At 43.3% G+C, this 23,557-nt stretch overlaps 1 protein-coding gene across 1 annotated transcript; it reads left to right on the top strand.

Moving 5' to 3' along the window:
- The first annotated feature begins 234 nt into the window (after nucleotides 1-234).
- On the top strand, nucleotides 235-12,304 carry LOC124693613 (DNA glycosylase/AP lyase ROS1-like). Its single transcript, XM_047227091.1, has 19 exons — nucleotides 235-854; nucleotides 2,645-2,792; nucleotides 2,951-3,278; nucleotides 3,376-4,629; nucleotides 5,485-5,575; nucleotides 5,713-6,262; nucleotides 7,836-7,915; nucleotides 8,203-8,287; nucleotides 8,378-8,463; nucleotides 8,557-8,625; nucleotides 8,708-8,744; nucleotides 8,830-8,912; nucleotides 9,246-9,689; nucleotides 9,781-9,817; nucleotides 9,913-10,002; nucleotides 11,329-11,394; nucleotides 11,483-11,597; nucleotides 11,684-11,722; nucleotides 11,912-12,304. Exons 3-19 carry the CDS (start codon nucleotides 3,113-3,115, stop codon nucleotides 12,040-12,042), a joined length of 3,423 nt encoding a protein of 1,140 aa, XP_047083047.1. The 5' UTR covers nucleotides 235-854; nucleotides 2,645-2,792; nucleotides 2,951-3,112; the 3' UTR covers nucleotides 12,043-12,304.
- The last annotated feature ends 11,253 nt before the right edge of the window (nucleotides 12,305-23,557 follow it).

Genomic DNA, 23,557 nt, shown 5'->3' with positions numbered 1-23,557 from the left:
CGATTAGCCATCAGGCCTCGTTCGGTAGCAGTGTTTTTCTTGGGCTTTAGACCGGTTTTGAGGTGTAATTTTGGGCCCGATCAAGACACGTCAAAACACTTGGAAAGCGTTCGGCAGGCCGGTTTTGGCTGGGTAAGGGCCCAGAAAACCCTCCGAAACCCGTCGGGTTGAGGTGGAAACAAAACGCTCCACCCCCCTCGCGTTTTGGCTGGCGGCGCACGGCGCTGGCGACGCCTGTTGGAAGACTCGCCGACGACCTCGCTGCCCTTTCTCTCCAGGACCCCGTCGCTCGCCGGCGCCGGCATGTCCAAGCACAGATCCCTCCTCTACTCCGCCACCAAACTCTAGCAGGAGGGGAAGCACCAGCGGGAGGGCACATAGCGCCGCCGCGTGTGCTCCTCCAACCTGTAGCCCCGCGACCATGTGCTCGCCTCCGCCTCCATTCTTCACCGGCGCGGCTGCCTCCGACGGCCCCGAGCTTCTCCACGTCGTCTCCACTGCGAAAAAGGTAGCATTTTTTTAAATCAGATTTGCCTTCTCCAAATGGGAACGATTGCTTTGGTTCTGTTTTCATCAGATCTCGGCGGTGTTCCTGTTGTGGTGCGCCGCCTCACCTACCGGCCGGCGTCGAGGACCGCGACTCTCGGCGACACCGGCCACCATAGGGATGCGTACGGAGGACGGACCGGTGGTCTTCTCACCTAGCTGATGTTGTCCAGGTGCGCCGCCACCACCACCGGGACAGAGAGCCCGCCCTGCTACTGATCAACACCGACGGCAGCGAACCATGCTGCAGGGACGGCGGGTGCTGCTGCTATTGTTGGCCGACACCCTGCCTCTGCTGGTAGCACACAGTGAGCACTACCCTCCTCTGAACTCACGTCCGGCGTTGCACCTGCTGGTAGGCTCATAGGACATCCGAATCATCTGTCAAGTAACATTTGCTTAGCTTGGTACCATGAATTGAGTAATCGGTACTTTATTTGATTGCTTTTTATTAATTCATTTCCATGTAATTTCAACCATTGCGTCAGTATAATGTCTGAAGTCCAACGAAATGCTTTACGTTGACATTAGGTGATGCATAGAAACATCTATCCTATGTATAGACTCAAAGTTTGAGCTCTTTGTTAGCTTGTCATGTGCTTCGTATTATCGATATGAGAGATGTTCTTCTGTGCTAAAACGATGAGATTTTTATTTGTGATACCAGCCTAATTTAAACCGCTAAAAAAGTTGTGTTTTTATCCATTTGTCTTGAATACACTTGAAAACACTAGTTTGTAAAACCCGTGTTCCAAACAAGTGTTTTGACAAGTGTTTTGGCTAAAAGGGTTTTGTAGTGTTATGGGTAGTGTTTTGGGTGGTTGGTATTTTCACCCAAAACACCCCTCAAAACACTCCTCAAAACACACAAAAACACTGGCACCAAACTAGGCCTCACACCTGAATTCTATGGGAAATGAAAAAATTGATTGTAGTAATAGAATTACTCTCTCCAATTAGAATTAATTACTTAATTTTATCTACATACAGATGAATCTAGACATGTTTGTTGACTAGATACATCTATATCAAAACAATGTTAAGTCAATGAATATGAAGCGGAGGAAATACAAGATTTTTATAGGATTATTTTTTATAAGATATATTCCTATGAGTCAAATGGCTTACGCAGAAATTTACTTTAGACCCTACATAATTCGTACATAAATTGTATAAATCAAATGTGCCCTTCCACTACAACATTTCTACATAATTACTTCCTACAAGATATATTCCTATAAATCAAACAACAGGCGCAGAAAATTTTCCTGTATGAATCAAAACCTACATAATTTCTATGTAAATCAGTAAAATCAAAGGATCCCTTGGTCGAGCACGGCCCTCTTATGTAGTACTCCCTTAGGTGGCCTATAAACTTAGTTAAAAAACAAAGTTAATATTTTCAAACTTTTACCAAATATATTAAACAAAATATCAACAAGTATAATATTAAATAAGCATATTATGAAAATATACCTTATGATAGATTCATTGATATTTATTTTTGAATTACATATCTTCATATTTTGATATATATTCTTGGTCAAACTTTAAATATTAATTTTTTGTCAAAGTTTATACACCACCTATTTAGCGATGGATGGAGGGAGTAGAGTAGAAGGCATGATCGTGAGCACATCTAGTCTAGTAAGCATAAGATCTACTTCCTTACTACAGTCACGGAGGTTAAAGCCAATAGAGTAACAATATCGTGTAAACAACGCCTGAACAACTAAGACAAGATATCAACAACTCAGGAACAAATTGTTAGGAAAATCTCGGAGCAAAAAATTTGAAGTTGCTTTGAGCTGGGGAAATAGCAACTAAACTAGTATGGAAAACATCAACTAGTGAGTAAGACCATATTTTATCTTGGTTTGGTGGGATTTTTTTCTTTGTATGTAGGATAGCAATCGTTAAAAACGATAGAGCCTAATATTCCCCTAGAGTACGCCGTTTAACCCCTAAACCGTACAAGGTAGTTAGCCCCATACAGCTTTCTAATTCACTTCCTTTTCTGGTCGTTCCGCTCTATCTGATAGATGGCGGTCTGACATTTTTTACAACACGCTTCATGCTTCCGTTTTAAGTTGTGCAGTTCAAGTTAGGGCAAGGAGGAAAGGAAGAGAGTGATGCATGGATGTAAAGAATGAGGCGCTAAAGAGGAAGAGAAGTTGCGTGTACAAGGAGAGGAAATCTTCACAAGTTCATGGAGCCCCTTTCTTTAAAATTCAAAACCACATTATGTACGATACAAGTTTATTATCGTCCATAATCCACATACAAAAAAACACAAATGCAGGGATAAAGTATCTAGTGTTTTTCCTATTTTGAGAGACACCATTTATCATTTTACTTCCCTTTATTATGCACTTTTTTTTTGAAACCTACCTTTATTATGCAGGTAAAACAGAACATTGTCTAGAGCAAATACTACTACTTTTTTTATCAGGAGCAAATACTATTGTACTACATGTGATCCACATTTATGGGCCATGGTTCGGTTGGGCCCTGGGCTGTCGGATCTATCGCCCTAGCATAGGCCATAGGGCCCTGCTCGTGTTCAATGGGAATCGGGCGTAGGAGCACTCCGATTAAACTCCCCCGTCGAGGACTCGAGGAGCGTCCGTCCCATTGTCTCTTGTCACCGTTACCTGCACGGCTGCCCAAGAGCACAGCAGCCGCCGCCCGCCCGCCCGAAGTTCACGGCGGAGGCCAAAAATCAGATCTTGGTGAGTGCACGCTGCCTAGTATCTATCTCTTCTTGCTCGATCGAATTCAAGCTATCTACGCTGCGGATTTCTGATCTGTTTGCGCCTGGACAACCAGGGTCTGGATTGCTCATGCCACCGCCGGTGACCACCGACGTCGGCCGCTCCCAATCCTCCACGGACGGCCGCTTCTCTTGCTCCGCCGTCCCGGCCTCCGCGTCGATTGACTTCGGGATGTTCGACAAGCACGGCTTCATCTCCCCCATTGGGGAATCTGCGCCTGCTGGCACCCGGGAACCGTCCCCCTCGCCGCAGGACGCCGACTCCTTCGGCAAGATTGCACCGCCAGGAGAAGGTGCTGCCGCTGCCAGTGCTACTGGCCCTGGTGCCACCCCGTATAAGGACTTTGGGATGTTTGATAAGCACGGTTTCATCTATGTCCCAACCTCCATTGGGGAATCTGCACCTGGCACTGGGGAAGCGTCGACTGGGCCGCCGGGAGAAGGTAATGCCGCCGCCAATGCTACTAGCTCTGGTGCCGCTCCTGTCCCTACCCCGGATACGGACTTTGGGATGTTTGATAAGCACGGTTTCATCTATGTTCCATCCTCCATTGGGGAATCTGCACCCGGCACTGGGGAAGGGCTCTCCTCGCCGCAAGAGAGCGACTCCTCTGACAAGATTGAAGAAGGTGCTGCCGCCGACAATGCTACTAGCGCTGCTGCCACCAAAGCTGCTGCCACTCCTATCCCTTCCCCGTACAAGGGGGAGGATGCCCATTGGAGGCCAAGGAAGAAGTCCACCAAGGGGGTCGCCCGCTTCAAGCTGGTCAAGGATAAACGCCCCACGCCGGCTAAAGTTGGGAAGACGCCTGTAACAAAGGACCCTGGTGAATCATCTGTTGGAGGTGTCGCCGATCATAAGTCGACAAAGCGCAAGTTGGACGTCGATGCAATAGAAGTCATCACAGGGAGTTTCAACAGAGCCAGGCTGGTGGAAAATCTGATGCGCCTTGCCAATATGCCAGATGGGGTGATGAAGAAGAAGAAGAAGAAGAAAACAAGTGCTGGTGAACAGGCTATAGTTCCTTATGCTGCAGCTGATATGTCGTGCTCCGCGTTGGTTCCGGTTGGTACTCCCGGGCAGCTTGCTATGGTCCGCCATGCTAATCACGGGAAGAAGGTGCGGGCCAAGGTGGTAGGCCTGGATGCCGAGACGTTACGAGTGCACGGTGTTCTGGCGAAGTGGGACGAGGCTGCCAGCGAAAGTTTTGAAGGGCTGGATATCGGCAGCGGGCCTGAATGGGATGAAGTACGGCGCAAGTATAAACTACTTGTGGATTGGTTTATTTCTGTCGTGAAGGATTTATTCGGTATGATCCTGGTCCATGGAACTTCTCCGTCTCTTGCCTGTCTTCATGCCTACAGCTTGCAATTAAGAAACGATGACATTAATAAGAAGCGAACTGTACTTCCTTGCACTTAGCCTTTCTGTTGTAAAAGCTGCACTGACACTTCACTATTTCACTTTTCACATTCTCTCCTCTTGGAGTCCAAAGTTGACAAATACAATATGTGAAGTATGTGATGTAGCATTTGCCTTTGATAAAATTTGAAACTTTTCTCCCCCAATAGAAAAAGAACCTGAAGTTTTGCAAACTCTTATTGAATTAAATATCAGGTGAGTTAAGTCAGTCTACTATTCATGATTTACTAGTAGTTCAAACAGGAATAAATTGTTTCACCAAGTTTTTTATTCCGTATGTTAATATGCTTTACTGAGGCACCACTGTTGTGTTTCCCCGTCCTTCTTTGTAAAATAAGCTCAAGCGAGTGCAGGTGAATTCCTTCTGACCATGCTTGCTAGCACATGTGTGAGCATGCATATTGGCTAGTTCAGCGGAGAAACAAAATAGTCTGGCATTAAGCATATGATTTGATTGTCCCATCCTGTTCCCTTTTTTTCGAACAGGTGAAAACTTTAATCAATAAACCAGTGAACAGTTGGACAAAGTTATACCTGTTGGTATGAGTGCTTAATTCCAAAAAAAAAAGTTTAAACAGCTGAAAAATGAATAGTTCCTGATACATAATGAGCGCTAGAGCCTTATATTTTATATCCACATTAAACATATGGATAATGGATCAAATAAGTTTTAGAACCCTCTGCTTCTATGTAAGATGCAGGTTTAAATTGGATTATAATTTTTGAACTTCTTTTGTGTCAGGTTCCAGAAAATTTTCGCAATGGGGAGGATCTGTACTTGATTCCGTGGTCGGTACTTTCCTTACACAAAATGTTGCTGACAATTTATCAAGGTAAAATACTAGACAATACAATAATAGAGTCTTAGCTTCCATGCTTGTGCTGGCGCTATTTTTTTTCTTGGCACATTCTATGCACCGTTCATAACTAAATGTTTTTGTCTGAGCCCAACTAAATGTTTTTGTTACAGCAATGCTTTTATGACACTGGCAGCAAAATTTCCTATGGATAAGAGGAAAGATAATGCTGAAGAATGTTCATATGAGCCTCCGTTAACAGATGATGTCTTGAATTGTAATGAAGCATCATCTGCTGCGAATGTTAATTCGTTGTTTTCCAAACCGGCTGATTGTGAGAAAGTAGGCTGCACTGACGAGGTAAAAGGACAATATGGTGAAGACTACAAAACTATTATGGAGAATTTCCTTACTATTATACAAGAGAAAGATGTCTCTACTTGGGAGAAGGATGATCTTTTGAACTTAGTCAAGAGTAAGTCTGGAAAAGAAATATGCACAGAAAGAACCTTGAGAAAGTTCATAGCTTCGTTGCGCCTGGAAGATACTGCTCACTGGGACAAGTTACGTGTCGAAGCATGTATTGAAGGATACGATAGCAAAAGTAAAACTAGAGTACCTGACAAAGTAGATTGGGAAGCTGTACAGAAGGCATCACTTGTCGACATTGCAAAGTGCATCGCAGGCAGGGGACAACATTACCTGCTGGCATTGCGGATACAGGTATCTAATTGTGAGAATACACATTCAGTTTGTCAATCATTTCTATAAGTCTGTCCAAACATTTTTGTAGCAAGAACGTGTTTCCAAATACCTTGCTCTGAAAAGATGAAGGCGCTCATTGCTTGTAACAAAATCTGTGGAACCAGACTTTCATATAGTTTTTCGAATTCCTAAAAACTTTAAAGTACTAATTTACAAAGTTAGTTGTATTTTTAACACCAAAGTCATCATGTGTAGAATTCCTAAAAACTTTAAAGTACTAATTTACAAAGTTAGTTGTATTTTTAACACCAAAGTCATCATGTGTAGAATTCCTAAAAACTTTAAAGTACTAATTTACAAAGTTAGAATTCCTTGATCATGTGTAGTGCGTTACTAGACAGGGCTGTTTACAGTTCAAATTGGAAGAAATAACCTATTTGTTCTGTTTTCTGCTCCTAGGGAAACCACTATTGATATATTTCACTTTTGTTTAGTTTAATATATATATATATGTATTTTTACTATGTCGCAGAAGAAATATTAGACTAGGTTTTGTTTCCGAAGCTACGCATACATTTCTTTATGTTATGTGAGATTGCTCCAATGCGTGCCGCTGCAAGTGCCTCCTAGGGCAGCTACTTGATCTCCAAGGAAGTTAGTATATCTTCTACAAATTAGTTAGATTAGATCGAGTTTGGTTTGAACTTGTTTGTTTCTTGCCTTGTACTTGTTCAAACTTTCCTTATCTCTGAGATGTTTATATAATGAGAGGCTACATTTTTAAATCAATCAAGCAACCATGTACAACAGGGGGATTATGGGGGTGTTTTTTGGGCAGCTCCAGTCCACAGGTCCACTAGTGACTGAATCACGTAGACCTAACCGAAACATCCAGCTCCTCATTTTTCATAGATTTGAGCTTAGGTGGCCTCTAGTTCATTTTGGCGGAGTTGGAGAAAGTAGCCTCGCCCACTCCACCTCCCTTCCATCTGCGGGTTATGTATCAGTCCCTGGAGGGGGAAATTACCTGCAGCCTTCCACTGGACAAAAGCCCCGAACCATCGGTTCCGAGCTACGCTCACCCGTCTTTGGTACCCTCTCTTTCTCAGCGCCCTCCCCTCTCCTAACAAGAGAGCCAACGCTAGCATGCTTGCATCCATCAACCGACCTCCTACCTCTCCTCCCTGTTCAGCGACCCATCTCACAGAAATCATATTTGTAAATTTTGTCGCCAAAAGTATTTCTGTGGCATTATGTTTTTTACTGTTGCAACTTTAATTGAAATTGGCATGCAGTTAGAGAAGTAATGGACACAAGTATGCTTTGGAGATAATGCTGGTGTCGGAAACAAAAATATAATGGAGTTAGTTTTATCTGTCCATTGTAATCTACTTTGGAATTTTCTCAATGCAGTTAAAGTAGTCTCTTTGCTTGGAAGTACTAATTTGTATATTTTTTCTTTTAACAACTGTTAACTGAAATGTCATTTTGTTACTTAAACTACTTATTCTTACCACTAGCAATATGTTTTGTCCACTGTTCGTTTCTGCATTCGGCACAAGAGTTAATAGTGCCATTCTTCCTTTTATAGGCGTTTCTCACGCGGATAAAGAAAGACCATGGAAGTTTTGACCTGGATTGGCTTAGATGTGTACCGCGGGAAAGCGCAAAGTATGGCTCTATTTTTTTAAACATGCCGCAGTCAATTGAATAACGATTTTGGTTTCTGTTTTATTGGTGCTGAACTGTCAGGAAATAGCTAGATACAGATATTTCCCTAATTGTAGATGTTCAGTTTTCTTGTTGTTATATATATTATAGGTATATCATAGCACTTGTGGAAGGGATATTTCTCTAGATAGAATAGGCAAATCTAATTTGTTCAGTGCAATGTAAAATATGCATGTTCAGTTGAATCATATCACTTATATTTTGATTGTTCCTTTTGCTGGCATTAGAAAATATCTACTCAGTGTAAATGGACTTGGAGCTAAAAGTGTTGACTGCATACGTCTTTTGTCACTGAATCATAAAGCATTCCCAGTAAGTTATATTTTGTTTCTTAAAATAAATCAAATCCATCAAATTGTATGCATTTTAAATCAAACGTGTGCCCCTCTCCACTCTTTTCAGGTTGATGTGAATGTAGCTCGCATAGTCACAAGGCTAGAATGGGTCGAACTCCAATGCTGTGATGAGGAGTTTCATTTGGTTGACTTGTAAGATTTTTCTCACCTGAATATGTAAACATGATCGGTAACTCTGTTCTTATGATTGATTACTGTTCTTATGTCTTCTTTCCTCTGTTGAAGATACCCACTCATGGAAGATGTGCAGAGTTACTTATGGCCAAGATTATGTACTATTGACAAGGAAAAATTGTAAGTACTGATCTTTCAAATATATGAGCATTGTTTTTGTAACTCTTACTAGATCTATCTGATAAATCTTCACAAATAATAGGTATGAACTACACTGTCTCATGATAACTTTCGGAAAGGTATTTGCTATACGCAAACATTGATCAACAAGATTCATGAAAATTTAGCTATAAATGTTTTATTGTGGATGCTTCCATTATGCAGGTAATTTGCACAAAAGTAGATCCAAATTGCAATGCTTGCCCTTTCCGTTCAGGATGCAGGTGGTATAGAAGTAAACGTACCAGGTACTGTCGGATGCTGTAGGGTTATTTACTTGAGCTTATTTTAGCAATACACTAAGATATTGTTTTTATTCTCTGTAGTGAACTCTTATGTGCTATTTAAATTCAGTCATTGAATTAGTCAGTTGTGTGACATAGGTTTTGTGTAGCAAAATGCTATTCTTGTTAAGGGCAATAACTTAAAAGGACTGGAAGCATTGGGAGATGTAAAACCTTTTAAAAGATGCAGTACAAAAACATGAGCAATTTTTGCTGTTGCGTAACATTTGTGATTCTTTTTTGTATTGCTTTGGACTAATTTATAAAACATGGACATTGACATTTGGTTATTATCAGACCACTGCTTCCTCCCGCAGAGGAGCATGTGCATGGACATAGTGAAGGGCAAGCAAGTATGATTACTTCTGAGAGGCTCTTGTTGTCAAATGGTAGCTGCACGCCAAGTCAGCAAGTGTGCCAACTTGAAATCGATGAAAGCAGGACTGCTGGAAGGCAACCCACTAGTAGCTGTGAGCCCATTATTGAGGTGCCACCAAGTCCTGAATATGAATACGAAGCACTTGATGAACAGGGATATCCCAGTGAAGATGATCTTGTTGATATTGAAGATATTATGTCAGGAGTAGGGTACGACGTTGAAATCAATTTGTGTTCAAACAAGCCTATGGGGAGCAACGGCTCTTGGACACCAAGTTGTGGAAAAGGCTTGGCACTGAACGATTCACGCTACACACAGAGAAAATTGAAAAACATAGGACATCTTAGGACGGAGCACCATGCGTACGTAATAACATACTTTCTGGTATACTGAGATTTTTTCCCCTTAGAAATCAGCAGTGGCCCCGCTAAGTTTGCATGATTGCTATTGCAGGTATGTACTCCCAGATGATCATGCTATCTTGGAAGAGGTATGTTGTATGTCATGACGCCTTAAACTTCGTACTTCAATTATGAAGTCTGTCGACATCGACAAATATATTGACTGATTTTCTGTGTCTTCTAGTTTGAAGATAGAATTCCAGAAGATCCATGTCACTATCTCCTGGTTGTTATTCCTTGTCCCGACGACCACATGGTGAAAGGCACAGTTCTGGTGAGTAACCACTTACTCGGAGTGTACTTTACTTTTTTAGACTAGAATATGTAAATGTGATGTAAAAGGTAATAGTACATTCTCAATGAGCAGTTATTAAAAAGTCGAAAAATTAGGCATGTTTGAGCCATGCAACTGTGCTCTGTGCATGGCACAAATGGATACAAGTAGCCAGAGGTTATCTGAATTATACTCAGCTGCTTTGCTGATCTTTTGAGGGGTAATTCGTAGTATATGGCTTGGTTAACTTTTGATGGTAGTAATCAATAGTTATCTAAATTGGAAATAGTTAACCATTGTTCGTTCCATGGTTTTAAAGGCGTCGCCTAGGCGTCGCCTAAGCGACGCTTAAGCGTCCGGGCGTTCCAGGAGGGCAAGGCGTCGGTGTCGCCTTTGTTTTCTGTCCAAGGCGTCCAAAGGCGTCTCCAAGGCGTCCAAAGGCGTCGCCTAGGCGTGAAATCGCCGCCTTGCAAGAATCTGGACGCCTTTGTTCTGTGCGCGGGAAACTTTGGGATGGCAGGAGGGGAAAACAGAAATGGCGGGCTGGGAGGGAAATTGAGGGCCATCTATAGGGGAAAGAGAGGGAAGAGAGAGGGGGGGAGCTCCTCTCACGCGACCTCCCCAACTCTGGCCAGATCTGCTGCTGCTCCTTCATCTGCCGTCCTCCCCAGCTCCGGCCAAGCTTCTGGCGACTCCTCCCACTGGTACATCCCTCTCCTGGAGGGGAAACAATGTACAGCTTCCATGACAGCTTCTCTTGGTGCCTTGGTGGTGTCTGGTGTGTGTATGTGATGCACTTCTTCTTGCCTGCTTTGCCTCTGCTTGCCTCTGCTCATCCTACCTAGCTGATGCTTTGCTTCCAGCAAGGCAGCCTCAAAGGCGTCGCCTTGCAATGCGCCTTGAGCGCCTAGGCGTTGAGGCGCCCCCCCATCGCCTTGGGACGCCTTGGCGCCTTTAAAACCATGGTTCGTTCTGTTTATTTCACAATCTCACCTAATTGATAACTATAAACTCAGATACACCCAACTGTAGACATTTCTAAAAAAACTAAACCTGGAGGTTTGGCAAGTTAAAATTATTGAGTTTCTTCCCTTCCCTACTCCAACTATCTCATACAAAAGCTCTTAAGCAGAGGAAATCCGGGCAAGAGGTGTCCCAAAAGTGGGCTATAATTTATGTATTTTGAAATCGTGCCAATCGTGTTGGCTGTAATAACATATTGAGCCCCATTTTATGGGCCAAAAGTTTTCTTAGAGATGCAGATATTACAATATGATTAGATTTGTTCTGTCCCTATTCTTATTTGGTGCATACATCTACGAGCAGATACCCTGTCGAACAGCGTCCGAAGGGAACTTTCCATTGAATGGTACCTACTTTCAGGAACATGAGGTATGCAGCCTCGACTTGTTTTTGCGCTGTTACATTCTGATAATTCTTGATTGGCTAGAGACTAACTTGTGAAATGAACCTTTTATAGGTATTTGCAGATCATGCATCTAGTTGTTTCCCAATTACCATCCCTAGAGAGTGTATCTGGGAGCTGGAGAGACGCATTGTATATTTTGGTTCATCAATACACTCCATCACAAAAGGTAGCATATCATTGAAATATTAACCTGTGAAATAGTAGCTAGTTACTGTTGAGTGATACTAACTGGCATACACTTGTTAATCTCAGGTCAACCAAGACAAGACATTGAAGACTGCTTCAAGAGAGGTAAGTATTTTTCGACCTTTGCATTTTTTATGCATGTTGGAGAAGAAAAAAGCGCTACCAGTTTTCGTATCTCTTTTTCGCTTGTTTGTTATCGATGCTAGCATGGGACCATTGTGAGGAAAAAAAGAAGGATATTTATCGAAATTTCAGGAGACGATATGTGATGCTTTTCTCGTGTGGGTTTCACAGGACATGTATGTGTAAGAGGATTCGATCGGCAGACAAGATACCCGAGGCGGTTATGCACCACGTTGCATTCCATCGCCGGCGAGAAGAAAGAGAGCAGCAGTGAACAGAAAGAAAGCGCCTCGAGCAAATGATGTGTTGACATGTAGATGTGTACATACATATTGTAGCTGGAGCAACTCTGATCTAGTCTAGTTGCCTGATGATCTGTTGGTATAGGCTAGTTAGAAGATGTTGAGCTGAATGGAACTCTTAGGCAACGGCAGGAGTAATAATGGTTCTTTTTTTTACAGGCTTCTTTTTTTTCGAGGAAGTTTTTACAGGCTCCTTTGTATCTTTTAGATATTGTAAGAACGGAACTGCCTCACATACGACAATTTGGTGTCCGATTCATGTGCGAGGCGATTTGCACAAAAATAACCCAAAAGTGAAAGAAAAGCATAGACTGACCCTCCGGCGAAACTATTTCACTCACCTAACCCTTTTGTGTGGCGCCCCTCCCATGGGCGCCACACATGCTCATGTGGTGCCCCTGCTGCCTGCGCCACACACCCATCCAACGTGGCCCGGCGACGCTGAGCTGGTGATCCCGCTCCGATGTGGCAGCAAGTGTGGCGCCGCTCACGCCGGCGCCACACTTTGAAGCACAAAGACCTCAACGCGGGTGATCAAGAGTTTCTTCATAGACACCTCATATTTAACTCAAAGTGGGCAAGAGCTTATGATGAGGATGGGAGGAGATATGGCCAAATGACAAGCAACATGGCCGAGTGCTTCAACAATGTGTTGAAGGGTGTCCGTGCATTGCCCGTGACGGCAATCATTCAATACACATTCGAGAAGTTGAATGTCTATTTCCAGAACTACACCGATGAAACGGAAAAGGAAATTGCAAGGAATTGCGAGTTCCCAACGAAGGTTGAAGAGTTCATGGAATTTCAGGCGAGGAAGGCGGACTCCCAAACGGCTACATGTTATGATAATGTTGACTGGGTTTACCAAGTGAATGAGCCGGGAGGCACCACACAAGGTGGTGTCCAACACGGAGGCCGGGCTTTTCGTGTGTCCCTAAAGACATGTGAATGCACATGTAGGAGGCCCTCTTTGCTTCATTTGGCTTGCTCCCACTTGTTAACAGCGGCACGCACTAGACGTGTCGACTACAATAACCCGCTCACCGTTCGGGAGTCCGAGTTCTCAATCGAAGCCACAAAGAGGACATGGGCTCCAAGGTTTCGACCTTACTTGGACCAATCACAATGGCCGGAGTATCATGGAGTGCAAGTTTGGCCAGATCCGGAATGGAAGGTTGTGAAACGTGGAAGAAGAAAGACAAAGAGGTATCACGGAGATATGGATAGATGGGGTCATTCGGGAAACAAGTTATTCCAAGAATCTCGCGAGCCAACTAATTGTGGATCATGCAATAGTAAGGGCCACAATAAAAGGAAGTGCACATCCGGCAAAAAACCAAAGGGTAATGATGCTACCACAAGTCAAGCATCAAGTAGCCAACAAGCTTCAAATCAACCTCGAAGCCAACAAACCCCAAGCCAACAAACCCCAAGCCAAGAAGCTCGAAGCACACAAGCCCCACGGCAACAAGCTCCAAGCGCACAAGCCCCCACGGCAACAAGCTCCAACCCAACAAGCTCCAACTCAACAAGCTCCAAGGCAACAAGCCCCACGGAAACAAGCTCCAACGCAACAAGCTCCAACTCAACAAGCTCCAAGGCAACAAGCCGCAAGGCATGAACCACAATGGCGACAAGCTCCAAGGCAACCAAGGATTCATGTAGGGCTTAGTAGAGGTCGGCATGGTGGCCGTCGGGGTACTAGTATGCTACGATACCTAGCGGGGCCTTATCCGTATGTGTCTCCAAGTTACTAGTTGCATTGTACTTTATATTTTCCTATTCCATGACTAACTTTGGTTTTCTCAATTTTGTTTTCAGGTATGGCAACCCAACCCAACAAGGGGAAGGGGGCGTGGGAGGGCAATGAGAAGGAGGAGTCGGTTTGGGAGGAGGCGGTAAGGATGGTGCGGAAGAGGGAGAAGGAAGAACTTGAGAGGAAGAAGAAGGAGGAGGAAGACAACAAGATGGCCGAGCGTGCCCGTATGCAAAGGGAGTATCAGCAATACATGTGGCGCGAGAAGAAGAGGCATGAGAAGATCAAGGCTGAACGGGACCGCGTGGCACGGGAAAAATTCCTGAGGAGCTGCCAACTTGCTCAAATAGCGAGGGAGAGGGAAAATAGGATGCACCTAGAGGAGGTGGCTAAGGAGGCTGAGCGCATAAAAGAGAAAAGAGCTCAAGCGGAAGCTTCAAAGATGGAGGAGCGCCACCATTTCTTCGACTCGGTCGTTCAGTTGGCTCGTGACATAAGGGAGAAGGAAGAATTGGCTGAAGAATCTAAGAAGAAGAAGGCGAGGGGGGAGGGAGCCTTTGCCACGCAGTGATGTCCCTTTGGCTATGTTCTTGTTGTCGAACCTTTATGTTGTCGAACTATGATGTTTTGTGAACCTTCATCTTCTCGAACCTTCATGTCGTTGAACCTTATTGTAATTGAAACCTTGATGTCGTCGAACCTTATTTGTCGTTTGAACCATTATGCTGTGTTACATATTCAATGCAATGTTGTACTCAAAACTGTTTGAATATGGCAGGATTTTTCATGGGTTGAACACAAGTCAATGTGTGGCGCCCTCCACACTGGCGCCACAGTGCACAGTGTGGCGCCCGCGACATCGGCGCCACACATGCCAACATATATCAACTTTTGCGTCGAAAACATCCAGGGGCTCCGAACGATTAGTCCTTAGCCGTTTTGGCGAGGCTCTTTGTGTGGCGCCCGTGCCGTTGGCGCCACACATGCCAGTGTGGCGCCCGTGGCATCGGCGCCACACATAGAGGCTCGACAAAACGGCTAAGTCCCAGACGATTTGTCTTACAGTATGTTTTGGGCAATTACATATCGATGTGTGGCGCCGATGGGAGGGGCGCCACATTGTGCAGTGTGGCGCCGGTGGGAAGGGCGCCACACATTGACTTGTGTTAAAACCATGAAAAATCCTGCCATATTCCAACAAAACTGCCATCATGTCAAAAGCTATGTCATACACACATCATATCAACATCAATTTCGTACACACATCATAGACATAACATCATCATACCTAACATCGTAGCACATAGTTTCATACAATTTAAGATAGAATTCAAACAACACGAAGCAACGAAGATAGAGTTCACAACACGCATAAGTTCTAACTATCAGTGTCCGACCCGGATTCGCCGGTGTGGTAGTGCACGCGGCAGGCTGTGTCGTCGAACACCTTGACGATCATCTCACCGTCCCCCTCGTACAGGAAGGTGAGCTGGCAGCCGGGCTCGAGGTCGAGGTCACGGGCGAACTTGTCCCACCCCGTGTGCAGGTACATCTTGCCCTGCCCGTCGAACAGGACCTCCACGGGCCAGCGGCAGAAGTTGCAGCTAGCCTCCCGTAGCTGCAACTGCGCCGGCTCGACGCCATCGACGAACTCGGCGAACTTGTCCGGTAGCCGCTTGATGCCGAGTGGGTCGTCGTCGATGCGGAGGAGGAACTCGAAGCAGCGTTCCTCATGCGAAGACGAGGAGGGTGCAGGTGACGGTGACCGTTGGGCCGTTGCTGCTCCACCGCGGCGGCCCCTTCCCCGGCCCCGGGGGCGCCCAGGGCCGCGGCCTCGACCGCCTCGCCGGCCACCGGGACCGGCCATCCTACATGTTTGAACCATATTATGACCCATTCCACTAACACATATGAGTTACTCCATCACAAATACTAGGCATACATGTGGGTTCATACACATACATACATAGGGTTCATACACAAACATGTGAAATTTCATATCTAGGTTTCAACAAATCTATGGTTCAAACACATGCATACATGAGGCTACCATCTCCAACACAAACACTACAATATAGAGTGCACAAAAAAATTCCATGTCTAGGGTTCATGTCCAAATCTAGCCTAATCTATCAAATTAGTGGATGAATGGAGAAGATTCGAAGGAGATTACCTTGACAAATGGATGGGAAACGATCTCCACGGACAGATCTGACGATTTGGTGGTGGATTTGGTGGGGGGAAAGGGAGGAGAGAGAGAACCGGGCGCCACAGGGGAGAGAAGAAGAGAGGAGAAAGAAAGAAAGAAGAAGGGTCGGGCTGGGCGGGCGCGCGCGGCCGAAACTTAAGTGGATGTGTGGCGCCCTTGCCACGGGCGCCACACTTGCTGCCACGTCGGAGCGGGATCACCAGCTCAGCGTCGCCGGGCCACGTCGGATGGGTGTGTGGCGCCGGCAGCAGGGACGCCACATGAGCATGTGTGGCGCCCATGGGAGGGGCGCTACACAAAAGGGTTAGATGAGTGAAATAGTTTCGCCGGAGGATCAGTCTGTGCTTTTCTTTCACTTTTGGATTATTTTTGTGCAAATCGCCCATGTGCGATGGACTATCTTACCGCTTGGTGTTGCTCTGCTTCCACCCACAGACGGTTTATGCTTTCTCGTATGTCAGGAAAGTGAAGTTGAAGCTGTTTATCTTCATATTTTTTTGCACGGTGCAGTAGATCTGACCATGAGCATGATAAGCATTTCTTCTAGCTGGGCCTCACATACCACAATATATTGACCGATTTCTAGTTTGAAGATAGAATTGCAGAAGATCCATGTCACTATCTCCTGGTTGTTATTCCTTGTCCCGATGACCACATGATGAAGGCCGGCCATAGTGGGTAGTATCATGTATATGATACTTTTCTATGATACTAGATCCATAATGCATAATATCATAGTTTTGCTATATTAATTGATTTGTAGAATCCTAATATAAATTTGTGTACAAGATTTATTTGATACTAACTTTTCTCGTGATGTGCGCTATGATACAGTATCTACCTATGAGGCTGGTCATAGTGGTCAGTATCATGTAGTAGTATCATGCATATGATACTTGTAAATGATACTATCTCTATATTGGTTAGTATCATGAAGTAGTATCATAGTCATGCTATATTTATTGCTTTTTAGAATCTCAATGCAAATTTGTGCACAAGATTTGTTTGGCATTACCTTTTCTCGTGACATGCGCTATGATACAGTATCTACCTATGTTACTCTAATCTCCTCTCTCCTCCTTAATTAGCTGCCACATCAGCATTTTTGTGGGACCAATATGCATGATACTAGCTATGATACTAGCACTATGGCTAGCCTGATACTCTAAGATTGGTCGTATAGTGGGAGTAATAGCTAGTAACATCACGTACTCCAAGGTATTTTGGTGACATGGCATAACAATAAATGAAGAAAGAGAGCGAGGTGGTAACTACATATGTTATCGTAACATCACACATCTCATGACAAAATGAGTACGTCACGTTGGTATAAACAGTGCATCAATTATTAGCTTGATGGAATCCATTAATTCAGACATGGCGGCTATTGGCCATTTCGCATCTGAGATTTCTGTCATACGACTAGGGACATGCATGAGTGAGATCAGCACTAGTACGCCGCATGCATTAATCTGACGCATGCATGCATCGGTCGATCATCAATCAACCGATCACTCGTAAGTCGTAACACGTAGACGACGGCGCAAGATGGAGCTAAGCACGTCGCATCCGGTCAAATCCGTCTCACGATTACTTACTGCCAAGGACAGCGCACGTCAAGGTAGCAATTACTTACGTGCATGCATGCGATTGCGAGGTGCGCGCAGGAGTACTATACTAGGTTTGCTGGAGCGAGGGTTAATGCACGAGTGGCAATGTTTCTGTGGACACGATCCTCGCGCATGCGTAGAGACGGACTGGTATTTTAAGAGGGTTACACTTTACGTAGGTGGCTCTCTTTTATATTAGTGCACGACAGGATTACATGTAGCGCATTCAAAATTTTGCTTTAGTACGGAAATTCAATTCGGCTTCCGGATGCGTATGCACCCTCTACCAAAAAATTATATTTCGAAATGTCGAAAAAATTTAATAAATTTTTTTACATGTACTTCTTCATAATATATATTCGTTTGTCAAGTTTCACGAAAAACCAATATTTTGTGTGGTCTATATAAAAAAGAGAAAACTTATCTTGTGAAAACCATTATTTTTAGCACCGAGTTTTATCTTTTTTACACACGTCACATGATAAGTCGATTTTTTATGAAACAACTTTGTAAGCGTGTAGCACGAGAAAATTTATATGCGAATTTTTAGTTTTAATTTTTTTGAAATTCAAAATATGTGTAAGATGCATTTCAAAATAGAGGGAGCATATGCTCTCATGTTCCAAAACACCACTCCCGCTTTAGTACCACTACTTTTTCTTCAAAGAGTACCGTGTAGATGTATCCCTAGTCCCTACAGCTTGGGTGACCCCATCCCGCCCCATGCGTGACACACACGGTCTCAGAAATATTTTTTTTAACAGGGAACGGTCCCAAAGGACCGAGCGCTTCATTAATCCCAGCAGTGGAGTTACATCTTACACATAAGGCCCCAAGAAAGAAAAGAATTACAACAAGACCCTTGCAATTTGCACTACAGACCTCAGATGAAAATTTGGAAAAGCGATCAGGTCCTGCTCCTAATCCACCGCGATGCATCTTAGCACAGCCAACCTCACCGTCGCCGGGGACGAGACCACTTGGGATCGGGAGGCGGGAGCAAACTGCGCTGAAGCCATAGGGCCTCCAAAGTGGCATAGTGATACGTCTCAAACGTATCTATAATTTCTTATGTTCCATGCTAGTTTTATGACAATACTCACATGTTTTATATACACTTTATATCATTTTGATGCATTTTCCGGCACTAACCTATTAACAAGATGCCGAAGCGCCAATTCCTGTTTTCTGCTGTTTTTGGTTTCAGAAATCCTACACGGGAAATATTCTCGGAATTGGACGAAACAAAATCCCAGGATCTTATTTTCCACGGAGCTTTCCAGAAGACCGAAGGAGATACGAAGTGGGGCCACGAGGTGGCGACACCACAAGGCGGCGCGGCCAAGGAGGGGCCTGCGCCGCCCTATGGTGTGGGCCCCTCGAGTGCCCCCCGACTCTGCCCTTCTGCCTACTTATACTCTCCATCGTGAAAACCCTATTACCGAGAGCCACGATACGAGAAAAGTTCCACAGACGCCGCCGCCGCCAATCCCATCTCGGGGGATTCAGGAGATCGCCTCCGGCACCCTGCCGGAGAGGGGAATCATCACCCGGAGGACTCTACATCACCATGATCGCCTCCGGACTGATGTGTGAGTAGTTCATCCTTGGACTATGGGTCCATAGCGGTAGCTAGATGGTTGTCTTCTCCTCTTGTGCTATCATGTTAGATCTTGTGAGCTGCCTATCATGATCAAGATCATCTATTTGTAATGCTATATGTTGTGTTTGTTGGGATCCGATGAATATGGAATACTATGTCAAGTTGATTATCAATCTATCATATATGTGTTGTTTATGATCTTGCATGCTCTCCGTTGCTAGTAGAGGCTCTGGCCAAGTTGATACTTGTGACTCCAAGAGGGAGTATTTATGCTCGATAGTGGGTTCATGCCTCCATTGAATGCAGGACGAGTGACGAGAAAGTTCTAAGGTTGTGGATGTCTTGTTGCCACTAGGGATAAAACATCAATGCTTTGTCTAAGGATATTTGTGTTGATTACATTACGCAACATACTTAATGCAATTGTCTGTTGTTTGCAACTTAATACTGGAAGGGGTGCGGATGCTAACCCGAAGGTGGACTTTTTAGGCATAGATGCATGCTGGATGGCGGTCTATGTTATTTGTCGTAATGCCCTAAGTAAATCTCATATTAGTCATCATGATAAGTATGTGCATTGTTATGCTCTCTCTATTTGTCAATTGCCCAGCTGTAATTTGTTCACCCGACATGTTATTTCTTATTGGAGAGACACCACTAGTGAACTGTGGACCCCGGTCCATTTTTTTACATCTGAATACAATCTACTGCTATCATTGTTCTCTACTGTTCTTTGCAAACAAACATCATTCTCCACACCATACGTTTAATCCTTTGTTTACAGCAAGCCGGTGAGATTGACAACCTCACTGTTAAGTTGGGGCAAAGTATTTTGATTGTGTTGTGCAGGTTCCACGTTGGCGCCGGAATCCCTAGTGTTGCGCCGCACTACACTCCTCCACCAACAACCTTCACTTGGCCTTTATCTCCTACTGGTTCGATAACCTTGGTTTCTTACTGAGGGAAAACTTGCTGCTGTGCGCATCACACCTTCCTCTTGGGGTTCCCAACGGACGTGTGCTTTACGCGTCATCAAGCTCTTTTTCTGGCGCCGTTGCCGGGGAGATCAAGACACGCTGCAAGGAGAGTATCCCACATCCAATCTCTTTACTTTGTTATTGTATTGCTTTACTTTACTTTATTTTCTGCTTTGTTTGTTTTCTTTATATCAAAAACACAAAAAAATTAGTTACTTGTTTTATCTATTTAGTTTGCTTTACTTATTTTTATTGCTGTTAAAATGAATACTCCTGAGAACACCAAGTTGTGTGACTTTACTAGCACAAATAATAATGATTTCATATGCACAGCTATTGCTCCACCTGCTACTACAGCAGAATTTTATGAAATTAAACCTGCTTTACTAAATCTTGTTATGAGAGAGCAATTTTCTGGTGTTAGTACTGATGATGTTGCTGCCCATCTTAATAATTTTGTTGAACTTTGTGAAATGCAAAAGTATAAGGATGTAGATGGTGACATTATAAAACTGAAATTGTTTCCTTTCTCCTTAAGAGGAAGAGCTAAAGATTGGTTGCTATCTTTGCCTAAGAATAGTATTGAATCATGGACTAAATGTAAAGATGCTTTCATTGGTAGATATTATCCTCCTGCTAAAATTATATCTTTGAGAAGTAGCATAATGAATTTTAAGCAATTGGATAATGAGCATGTTGCCCAAGCATGGGAAAGAATGAAATCTTTGATAAAGAATTTCCCTACCCATGGACTGACTACTTGGATGATCATCCAAACCTTTTATGCAGGACTGGATTTTTTCTTCGAGGAACCTATTGGATTCAGCTGCTGGAGGTACTTTTATGTCCATTACCTTGGGCGCCTCAACAAAGCTTCTTGGTGATATGATGATCAACTACTCTGAATGGCACACTGAAAGGACTCCACAAGGTAAGAAGGTAAATTATGTTGAAGAAACCTCCTCCTTGAGTGATAAGATTGATGTTATTATGTCTATGCTTGTTAATGGTAGATCTAATGTTGATCCTAATAATATTCCTTTATTCATTGGTTGCTCAAGAAGAGCATGTTGATGTGAACTTCATTAAAAATAGTAATTTCAACAACAATGCTTATAGGAATAATTTTGGTAACAACTATAGGCCATATCCTTCTAATAATAGTAATGGTTATGGTAATTCTTACAACAATAATAGGAATGTACCCTCTGGTCTTGAAGTCATTCTTAAAGAATTTATTAGTACACACACTGCTTTTAACAAATCTGTTGAAGAAAAGCTTGGTAAAATTGATGTTCTTACTTCTAAGGTTGATAGTCTTGCTGCTGATGTTGATCTTTTGAAATTGAAAGTTATGCCTAATGAAACTAAAGATATTAAGTCATTTGCTACAGCAAACACAATCCAAGTTCGAATTAATGAAAATATTATATTGATGGCTGAATTGCATGCTAGGTGGGAAAGAGAAGAAAAACTAGCTAACAAGAATAATGTAGCTAAAGTTTGGACTATTACCACCACTAGTAATGTTGATGCTTCACATGTTGCTAAACCTCCTACTATCAATGGTAAAATAATTGGTGTTGGCAATGTTTCTACTCCTAATGGAAAGCGTGCAAAACTACTTGAAACTGCTAAAACTGCTGAAACTGTTTGTGATAAAACTGCTGAAATTTTTCAGAATATTGGGGACAATGATCCCATTGCTTTAGATCATAATGGTTTAGATTTTGATGATTGTCATATCTCTGATTACATTACGCACCATACTTAATGCAATTGTCTGTTGTTTGCAACTTAATACTGGAAGGGGTTCGGATGATAACCTGAAGGTGGACTTTTTAGGCATAGATGCATGCTGGATAGCGGTCTATGTACTTTGTCGTAATGCCCAATTGAATTTCACACTACTCATCATGATATTTATGTGCATTGTCATGCCCTCTCTATTTCTCAATTGCCCAACTGTAATTTGTTCACCCAACATGCTATTTCTTATCGGAGAGACACCACTAGTGAACTGTGGACCCCGGTCCATTCTTTTACATCGAATACAATCTACTGCAAACATTGTTCTTTACCGTTCTTCGCATACAAACATCATTTTCCACACTATACATCTAATCCTTTGTTACAGCAAGCCGGTGAGATTGACAACCTCACTGTTAAGTTGGGGCAAAGTACTTGGATTGTGTTGTGCAGGTTCCACGTTGGCGCCGGAATCCCTGGTGTTGCGCCGCACTACATTCCGCCACCATCAACCTTCAACGTGCTTCTTGGCTCCTACTGGTTCGATAACCTTGGTTTCTTACCGAGGGAAAACTTGCTGCTGTACGCATCACACCTTCCTCTTGGGGTTCCCAACGGACGTGTGTCTACACGCCATCAAGCATATTTTCTGGCGCCGTTGCCGGGGAGATCAAGACACGCTGCAAGGGGAGTCTCCCACTTCCAATATCTTTACTTTGTTTTTGTCTTGCTTTACTTTATTTTATTTACTGATTTGTTTTCTTTCTTATATCAAAATTCAAAAAAATTAGTTGCTAACGTTACTTTATTTACTATCTTGTTTGCGTTCTCCATATTAAAAACACAAAAAAAATTAGTTACTTGCATTTACTTTATCTAGTTTGCTTTATTTACTACTGCTAAAATGGATACTCCTGAAAATACTAAGTTGTGTGACTTCACTAGCACAAATAATAATGATTTCTTATGCACACCTATTGCTCCACCTGCTACTACAACAGAATTCTTTGAAATTAAACCTGCTTTACTGAATCTTGTTATGAGAGAGCAATTTTCTGGTGTTAGTTCTGATGATGCTGCTGCCCATCTTAATAATTTTGTTGAACTTTGTGAAATGCAAAAGTATAAGGATGTAGATGGTGACATTATAAAATTAAAATTGTTCCCTTTCTCCTTAAGAGGAAGAGCTAAAGATTGGTTGCTATCTTTGCCTAGGAATAGTATTGATTCATGGACTAAATGTAAGGATGCTTTCATTGGTAGATATTATCCTCCTGCTAAAATTATATCTTTGAGAAGTAGCATAATGAATTTTAAGCAATTGGATAATGAGCATGTTGCTCAAGCATGGGAAAGAATGAAATCTTTGGTTAAAAATTGCCCTATCCATGGATCGACTACTTGGATGATCATCCAAACCTTTTATGCAGGATTGAATTTTTCTTCACGGAACCTATTGGATTCAGCTGCTGGAGGTACTTTTATGTCCATCACTCTAGGCGCCGCAACAAAGCTTCTTGATGATATGATGATTAATTACTCTGAATGGCACACGGAAAGAGCTCCACAAGGTAAGAAGGTAAATTCTGTTGAAGAAACCTCTTCCTTGAG

Source organism: Lolium rigidum, chromosome 2 (assembly GCF_022539505.1).
Source record: "Lolium rigidum isolate FL_2022 chromosome 2, APGP_CSIRO_Lrig_0.1, whole genome shotgun sequence".
In the NCBI taxonomy this organism is placed as follows: Eukaryota; Viridiplantae; Streptophyta; class Magnoliopsida; order Poales; family Poaceae; genus Lolium; species Lolium rigidum.
The sequence above is the reverse complement of the archived record's forward strand: the minus strand, read 5'-3'. Positions and strand labels throughout refer to the sequence as shown.

Excerpts from the sequence above, each read along its gene's own strand:
- LOC124693613 (XM_047227091.1), top strand. The coding sequence starts at position 3,113 with ATGGGAATCGGGCGTAGGAGCACTCCGATTAAACTCCCCCGTCGAGGA. Across the intron at positions 3,279-3,375 it reads AGGCCAAAAATCAGATCTTG|GGTCTGGATTGCTCATGCCA; the intron begins GTGAGTGCACGC and ends CTGGACAACCAG. Across the intron at positions 4,630-5,484 it reads TGTCGTGAAGGATTTATTCG|GTTCCAGAAAATTTTCGCAA; the intron begins GTATGATCCTGG and ends CTTTTGTGTCAG.